Genomic DNA, 9418 nt, shown 5'->3' with positions numbered 1-9418 from the left:
TATCCATGTAACACTGTGACCAAATACATTAGGTTTTGTGATTTTTCAATCAATCGCAATCAACAGGATAGCTTCTGAAGATTATTCTTCCCCATCAGTAGGATATTTCCGTATCCAATATTGGATGCATAAAACCTTGTGCCTCCAACGTAACGCTCTCGTTTTCGAAGTTCTCCAAATATTCATTCATTCAGAATGAATTCAGATTCAACTTCATACAAATGATCTCTAAATCAACGATAGTCCTACGTCACCCTTGCGGTTATACCATAGATATAACCCACTTCCTGTTTTATTCACTCAGTTTCGCACTCAGTGTCGCACTGGCTCGCCCCGAAAGCTGTTAGTTTCGCACTGAGATGTTTCACGGGTTGGCACTCGAGTTCACCAATACAACTATACTGAACTGTCAAGTTCCGAGTATTGTTTTGGAAAATAAAAACTATGAAGATGGAAAACCTGCTGCTCTTGCTTTTGTGTTATTGGAATCGTAGTCCAATTCAGATTCTGATTTTGAAGAGTGTATTCGAGTAGACGGCGTTAAGCTACGTGTGCTTTCATTGGGAGGCGAAAATAATGATGGATATTCAGGTGGAATAAACCTGCTTTAAAAATCAAAATTATGAATGAAAATTTACTTTAACGTATCGAATATTTATTTGATGTGATGAAATAAGAGGTTTTTTTTCCGATATCGCAGAAACATTGAACGAAAACTGTGTCTAACGATGATTTTATATTATAATAGTAATTATTTGTGGAACAAACAGGAAATGCATCGACAAACGGACTACATGGACTACATGACTACATGTGTTAGGTAATCAAACAATATGAAGTAAAAATTTTCATTCAAACTTTTATATTGTTACACTGCACTTGACCCTTTTGATCTGATAGAGAATAATTTACCTCCCAAGCACTAATATCGCCACCAGACGTCGACACTGTACATTTGTCGTCGCAAATATAAACAAATCAGACTATATAACGCACACCAACAAACCACCGCATTCGTGAAACTGAAAACGTTTTTTTATTACAGAGTCAGTGTGGCACTGACTCAGTTTTAAAAACGAATTCGCTATGAGTGTTGCCTCGACATGTCGCATTAAATATAAATTATTGTACATACACTGTCAGGAAAAATTGTATATATGAAAATGTTGATGGATAAGGGCAAAATAGTGATGTTAAAATGACTGGAACTGTGGCAATAAGAGCATTGAAAATTTGAAGGGTAAGTCTTTTACGGTTAAAGCTAGGTTTGTAATATACTCTATGTTCGGATGGGGTAAGAAAAACGTCCAGATAGCAGCTAACTCGCAGCCTCAAAGCTGGAATATTTCTTTTAATTCAATGTTTACAATTACATAACTTTACTTACATTTTCGTTTTATCTTCCGTGTTTATCCGAAATCTGCTAATTCTTAATGAAAGCAAACTGCTAACCAAACCGTACTATTAGCTATTAGTTTAGTCGTTACCTTTATCTTTACTTTTATCTGTTGGAATAGTAGGTTATAAGAGTAATTATAATACTTGTAAATAACTGTAAGAATAGGTTGTACATATAGCATAAGTATAATTTTAGGAATAAATTTTACCAACCTTAGAATAGGATAAATATTGTGAGAATTTGTAATAGTTTCCGCAACAACTCGCCACTCTTTTGTCGTACACGTTTTGTTTATGTTTTTTGACAGTTTGCATCGTGTTCCACTTCCTGACGTTTCTCGTCGTTTATTAGTCGTCGTCACGTTGGCAGCTACGGACGGGCTGAACTCACTCAACTACTGCACGAAACTGCCCTGTGGTTTCGTAACATACCCCTGCCCGTGTAGTTCCGGACCGTCACCATACTCCAGATTGATCCGCCAAGCACTGACAGACGCAATCTGTCACGCAGGGTCCCTCCTTCCAACCGTGTCGACATCTCTGGCCCTTGGTATCGGAATCATTCAGTGTGCGTAAATTCTGCTCCATCGACTTTAAAGGGATGTATGTGAGCGGCCTGGAGTTGCCGATGGCCTCAGCCTCCAGCACTACCGTCTCCAGAACATCGTCGTTCGGATGATGTAGGTGATCCACAATCGCTGACATAACTGTCTTTGAACCACCCACAAGAGCTGTTAACGGTGGATTGAAAGGCCAGTTTGTGTTATCGTTCGGGGGCATGACCGCACGGTCCTCATAGATATCCTGGATCTCACCTCTTCTGTAGCCTCCTGGGTTACTATCACCCATGAATTGCGTGCCGTTACCACTATAAATTGTCCGTTTGTCTCCTTCTGGTTCTGGTTTCACTGTTACATTCCGTTCTTCCGTCACCCACTGATGCGTTCCACAGACTTTCAATTCGCTAGCTAAATGTAGATTCAGCTGCTCCGTCGTAGCTCCACTGTCGGAGTTTTTCCCTAAGATGCACCATCCAAGACACGTTTTTGTTGCTACCGGCTCATTATCTCTTCCTTCTCGTGTTTCCAACGCAGTTAGTAGTCGGATATGCTCTATACCGATGATGATTCCCGGGATTGCATCCGTGTAACTGCGAACAGGAAGGCCCTTCAGGTTGTGATAGGTATGAACTAGAGCTTCGTAGCGCATCGTCTGCGCGGGTAACTGGAGCTGCTGAACAGTTCTCACGTTATGGAGTTCGAGCTTCTTGTCGTCACCGCTGATTATAACGCTGATTCGTTGGGATTCTTTTTCTTCTCGCGATATATTTCCTGTCCAACTTAAACTGAAACCATCGGTGGGTCCCTTGAAGCCTAGAGCGGAGGCAATATTGCTCTCCAAAAGAGTAGAATTTGATCCGTCATCCAGAAACGCATAGGTTCTGATGTGCTTGCCATTTCCATGTATCGTTACTGGTAGATATCGAAATAAGATTGCATCCGTGTAACTGCGAACAGGAAGGCCCTTCAGGTGGTGATAGGTATGAACTAGAGCTTCGTAGCACATCGTCTGCGCGGGTAACTGGAGCTGCTGAACAGTTCTCACGTTATGGAGTTCGAACTTCTTGTCGTCACCGCTGATTATAACGCTGATTCGTTGGGATTCCTTTTCTTCTCTCGATATATTGCCTGTCCAACTCAAACTGAAACTCTTTGGTACGACATGGCCATTTCCGGTGGGGTACGAGGCAACTCCTGCACAGGTTTCTCTCCTTCACTACCTTCCACCTACCATCGACATCGAGCGCTTTGAGCGATCTCGTGATGTTGTTTACCACAATACACGCATGTCTTCTTCGCCTGTTCCACTGGCGTCTGAATTTCCACTGTAACCTCGGATTGGTTCTCCCACAGGTCCTCAGTATGTGTGTACAACATCGACTTTTCTCTATTCGGTTTACCAGCTTTCGAGTTTAGAGTGAGAGCGTCCATTGGAAGCGTAACATCCGAAGCCATCATCACCAGTTCGGACATGAAAGCGCTAAAGGTCGCTAGGTTGACACTAGCAAATTTGTTCTTGTAGTAGGACCACTGCATCTTGATTTGAGGTGGCAGTTTCTCTACTAGCTCGTGAAGCAGCGTCGGATTCCTCAGATGATCAGTAAGATTGGCGATAGACATGTGATCTACGACGTTTTGTACCGCGAGACAGAAGCTAATCTGCGTCTGTAAATTATCTATTTTTGGAGAAGGTGCTGTCCGCAGCTTTTGAAGGAGATAATAAATCAGGATTTCTGGTCGACCATACAACATCGATAACGTATGGCACTGACTGTGGCATCAGCAAACGGCTCCGAACTGCTTCTAAAGCACTACCCTTTAAACAGCGCTGCAATCTTGCCAAGTTTTCCGAATCCGTATATCCACACGCTTCTGTGGAGTTGCAATACGAGCTGTAAAACAACGGCCAGTCCTGCGGATCACCAGCAAAGTTTGGAAAGTCCCGTGGCATCACTTGTCTCGCCGCCATCTGTTCAACAGATGGCCCATTTCGAACTGGTGTAGCGGGTTGTTGATGAGTCCCAAATTGAAGAAAAATTACGTTAGATGTAGTCGGTATCGATACATTGGATGTCCCTGGAACTTCACCGACGTTAAGGATCAACCTTCTTTGCGATAAAACCGGAATTTGATTTACGGGGACCGACTCTATTTCACCCTTCGTTCCAGCTACGCTCGTACTGATAATATTCGCGTTGCTCCATGTAGGTTGACATCCGAAACTTAACATTGAACGAGAAATTCCCATCGTTACTGAAGGAGCAAGGTTTTGTGAACCTACTGGATACCCGTTTGTCAGGCTACCCGGGCCCTCATTGTGAAATGACATTGGTGGATTAGTGGCGACGATGTTGTGGAAGTTTTGCATCAAATTATTTATCTTATGATTTTGACCAAGACTTGGATCGGAAGTTGGGAACATAGGATTACAAATGGGCGTAGGTATATGACTGGACCCATAGTGTAAAGGAAGAACTTCTGGTACACTTCCCTCTGTTAATCTATCGTGTAACATTGGCCCTTTACTAATCGAAGACGCGATCGCATTATCACATCCCGATGGCCTACTCGTAATTATTTGATTTATTTCACTATGTTTCTCTGGTAGAGGATTGCGACTAAGTACAAAAGGAAAGTCGACAATCGAAGGCGGAGCAGTTTTATTCAATGGAGCCCTTCCGGCATTCATTGCCCCGTAGGAGTTGATTCCGATAGAGGAATAGCATCTAGTCAGCGACGATGAGCTTACTTGCGATCGGAGGGTAGTTTCGATGTGTTGTCTTGACGTCACCGGACTTTGAACTTGAGGGACGATCATTCCCTCAGCACACTCGACGCTGCTGGAAACTTCCATCGAAATTGGCGTAAAAATTGACGCTGGGGCAGAAGTTGCCGGAACAGGGATGTTCGACGCGATGGGGCTTGAAGTAGTAGGAACTGGAGCAGCAGACTGCTGATCTACTTAGGCTACGACCGTTGGAAAGATGCTACTCAGCTAGCTTCTTCCTCGTGGCGGCCCGAGCTGCTTCTTCCTCCAGAATTATTCTCATTCGCATGGCCTTCTGTTCCTCCATCATTCTTAGATTGAGATCTACCCTGGACGAGCACGACATTGGTCGCATTTCCAGCTGCGATTGACAATCGAATCACTCACGCGTGTGCATCCAAAATGTACCCACGTCTCGCACGTATCGCATCCCACTAAGTTGTCCACCGTGTCCGGTCGGTCACACTTCGCACAGTGACTCACGATCTGCTTTTCTGGATTCATACCGCCGGAAAATCTTTGAAAAATATTCGGATGGGGTAAAAAAAACGTCCAGATAGCAGCTAACTCGCAGCCTCAAAGCTGAAATATATTTTTTTAATTCAATGTTTACAATTACATAACTTTACTTACATTTTCGTTTTATCTTCCGTGTTTATCCGAAATCTGCTAATTCTGAATGAAAGCAAACTGCTAACCAAACCGTATTATTAGCTATTAGTTTAGTTTAATTTAATTCATAATTCATTACCTTTATCTCTACTTTTAACTGTTGGAATAGTAAGTTATAATAGTAATTATAATACTTGTAAATAACTGTAAGAATAGGTTGTACATATAGCATAAGTATAATTTTAGGAATAAATTTTACCAACCGTAGAATACGATAAATATTGTGAGATTAGGTTCTAACTTTAGAATAGGGTAAATGATCTTGGTTTGTCCAATTTGGGGTGTTTTTACGCAACTAGTAAATGCAAATCGATTTTTCTTCATGAAAATCACACATAATCGATACGAGTTTGGGTTTGCCCCAAGTCTCTAGTTGCTAATACTACCATAAGGTGTTGAAATTATTCAAATTTTTATGTTTTTTAACGATTTTCCTTAAAGAAGAATTATGATCATGGTTTGACCACCTATGATCATGGTTTGCCCAAAAAAATGATCATGGTTTGTCCGGTTATAGAAATCTCCATTTTTGAATGAAAACATTCGAATTCACAATTAGATGTTGCATTCATCATTGCTTGAGTTTACTGTCATAATATTGATTCATTCATAATTTAGGCTTTCTTCAGAATATTGCCTTTTCTTGGGCATTTTAGAAGTGTTCACCTCAACACAATCAACACAGAAAAACCATACTTCTGCTATGCGCGAAGCACACCATAAACAAACATAAAAACAGGAAGTGGGTTATATCTATGGTATAACCGCAAGGGTGACGTAGGACTATCGTTGATTTAGAGATCATTTGTATGAAGTTGAATCTGAATTCATTCTGAATGAATGAATATTTGAAGAACTTCGAAAACGAGAGCGTTACGTTGGAGGCACAAGGTTTTATGCATCCAATATTGGATACGGAAATATCCTACTGATGGGGAAGAATAATCTTCAGAAGCTATCCTGTTGATTGCGATTGATTGAAAAACCACAAAACCAAATGTATTTGGTCACAGTGTTACATGGATAGAAAACATTCAATTAAACTCTTTCACATGAATATATTTTGAAAATTCCCAAAGGAACTGGCAGATTATTTTCAGTAACGATTAGATATTTCCACATTTTCCTCGATACTGGAAGCCCACCAGTGGTTAATGCCAACTCGATAACCACCTGTTAATAGCACTTGATTGAAACATATTTGGTCACAGTGTTACATGGATAGAAAACATTCAATTAAACTCTTTCACATGAATATATTTTGAAAATTCCCAGAGGAACTGGCAGATTATTTTCAGTAACGATTAGTTATTTCCACATTTTCCTCGATACTGGAAGCCCACCAGTGGTTAATGCCAACTCGATAACCACCTGTTAATAGCACTTGATTGAAACATATTTGGTCACAGTGTTACATGGATAGAAAACATTCAATTAAACTCTTTCACATGAATATATTTTGAAAATTCCCAGAGGAACTGGCAGATTATTTTCAGTAACGATTAGTTATTTCCACATTTTCCTCGATACTGGAAGCCCACCAGTGGTTAATACCAACTCGATAACCACCTGTTAATAGCACTTGATTGAAACATATTTGGTCACAGTGTTACATGGATAGAAAACATTCAATTAAACTCTTTCACATGAATATATTTTGAAAATTCCCAAAGGAACTGGCAGATTATTTTCCAGCAATGATTAGATCTTTCCGGAACTTTCTCGATGCTGAATGGCATCCTAACGGAAAGAGTTCTGCGCGTGTATGTGTCGATCCTTCGCCGTCCACCTCCTCCAGCACGTTAGGCAACGATGTTGTCTTGTCGATGTCCTCACGAAAAATGAATGTGTCTCACCACCAAAATATCGCTTAAGTATGCTTTTTGTGTGTGATTGAATCGAGAGAAGGTGTGGTTTACAATGGCAATTTGGAAGGCAAACTAGAGGGGAATGAACTCTCTGAGCTCGGAACTTTCGGCGACTGAGCAATAATCGATTGCGGGCGCATACAATATTGGATACGGAAATATCCTACTGATGGGGAAGAATAATCTTCTGAAGCTATCCTGTTAATTGCGATTGATTGAAAAACCACAAAACCAAATGTATTTGGTCACAGTGTTACATGGATAGAAAACATTCAATTAAACTCTTTCACATGAATATATTTTGAAAATTCCCAAAGGAACTGGCAGATTATTTTCAGTAACGATTGGATATTTCCACATTTTCCTCGATACTGGAAGCCCACCAGTGGTTAATGCCAACTCGATAACCACCTGTTAATAGCACTTGATTGAAACATATTTGGTCACAGTGTTACATGGATAGAAAACATTCAATTAAACTCTTTCACATGAATATATTTTGAAAATTCCCAAAGGAACTGGCAGATTATTTTCAGTAACGATTAGATATTTCCACATTTTCCTCGATACTGGAAGCCCACCAGTGGTTAATGCCAACTCGATAACCACCTGTTAATAGCACTTGATTGAAACATATTTGGTCACAGTGTAATATGGATAGAAAACATTCAATTAAACTCTTTCACATGAATATATTTTGAAAATTCCCAGAGGAACTGGCAGATTATTTTCAGTAACGATTAGTTATTTCCACATTTTCCTCGATACTGGAAGCCCACCAGTGGTTAATGCCAACTCGATAACCACCTGTTAATAGCACTTGATTGAAACATATTTGGTCACAGTATAATATGGATAGAAAACATTCAATTAAACTCTTTCACATGAATATATTTTGAAAATTTCCAGAGGAACTGGCAGATTATTTTCAGTAACGATTAGTTATTTCCACATTTTCCTCGATACTGGAAGCCCACCAGTGGTTAATACCAACTCGATAACCACCTGTTAATAGCACTTGATTGAAACATATTTGGTCACAGTGTTACATGGATAGAAAACATTCAATTAAACTCTTTCACATGAATATATTTTGAAAATTCCCAAAGGAACTGGCAGATTATTTTCCAGCAATGATTAGATCTTTCCGGAACTTTCTCGATGCTGAATGGCATCCTAACGGAAAGAGTTCTGCGCGTGTATGTGTCGATCCTTCGCCGTCCACCTCCTCCAGCACGTTAGGCAACGATGTTGTCTTGTCGATGTCCTCACGAAAAATGAATGTGTCTCACCACCAGAATATCGCTTAAGTATGCTTTTTGTGTGTGATTGAATCGAGAGAAGGTGTGGTTTACGATGGCAATTTGGAAGGCAAACTAGAGGGGAATGAACTCTCTGAGCTCGGAACTTTCGGCGACTGAGCAATAATCGATTGCGGGCGCATACAATATTGGATACGGAAATATCCTACTGATGGGGAAGAATAATCTTCTGAAGCTATCCTGTTAATTGCGATTGATTGAAAAACCATAAAACCAAATGTATTTGGTCACAGTATTACATGGATAGAAAACATTCAATTAAACTCTTTCACATGAATATATTTTGAAAATTCCCAAAGGAACTGGCAGATTATTTTCAGTAACGATTAGATATTTCCACATTTTCCTCGATACTGGAAGCCCACCATTGGTTAATGCCAACTCGATAACCACCTGTTAATAGCACTTGATTGAAACATATTTGGTCACAGTGTAACATGGATAGAAAACATTCAATTAAACTCTTTCACATGAATATATTTTGAAAATTCCCAAAGGAACTGGCAGATTATTTTCAGTAACGATTAGATATTTCCACATTTTCCTCGATACTGGAAGCCCACCAGTGGTTAATGCCAACTCGATAACCACCTGTTAATAGCACTTGATTGAAACATATTTGGTCACAGTGTTACATGGATAGAAAACATTCAATTAAACTCTTTCACATGAATATATTTTGAAAATTCCCAGAGGAACTGGCAGATTATTTTCAGTAACGATTAGATATTTCCACATTTTCCTCGATACTGGAAGCCCACCAGTGGTTAATGCCAACTCGATAACCACCTGTTAATAGCCGCGCGTGTATGTGTGTGTAGCGATGTCTTC

The 9418-nt window shown here is 40.1% G+C and overlaps 1 protein-coding gene across 3 annotated transcripts; it reads right to left on the bottom strand.

The window, feature by feature from the left end:
- Positions 1-1624: 1624 nt before the first annotated feature.
- On the bottom strand, positions 1625-5763 carry LOC129761755 (uncharacterized). Of its 3 annotated transcripts, XM_055759505.1 has the most exons (5): positions 5601-5763; positions 5477-5541; positions 5359-5415; positions 2214-5307; positions 1625-2129 (listed from the first exon to the last, which is right to left on the bottom strand). In XM_055759505.1, exons 4-5 carry the CDS (start codon positions 2962-2964, stop codon positions 1855-1857), a joined length of 1026 nt encoding a protein of 341 aa, XP_055615480.1. In that variant the 5' UTR covers positions 2965-5307; positions 5359-5415; positions 5477-5541; positions 5601-5763; the 3' UTR covers positions 1625-1854. The 3 variants fall into 2 exon arrangements, with proteins under 3 accessions (XP_055615480.1, XP_055615478.1, XP_055615479.1); XM_055759503.1 differs by having other exon boundaries at positions 1625-5307.
- Between the last annotated feature and the right edge of the window lie 3655 nt (positions 5764-9418).

This window comes from Toxorhynchites rutilus, chromosome 1, assembly GCF_029784135.1.
Source record: "Toxorhynchites rutilus septentrionalis strain SRP chromosome 1, ASM2978413v1, whole genome shotgun sequence".
Lineage (NCBI taxonomy): Eukaryota > Metazoa > Arthropoda > Insecta > Diptera > Culicidae > Toxorhynchites > Toxorhynchites rutilus.
This window is presented reverse-complemented; position numbering and strand designations above follow the sequence as displayed.

Bases quoted from the DNA above. Each gene is read 5' to 3' on its own strand.
- LOC129761755 (XM_055759503.1), bottom strand. From the start codon at position 4,812: ATGGAAGTTTCCAGCAGCGTCGAGTGTGCTGAGGGAATGATCGTCCCT.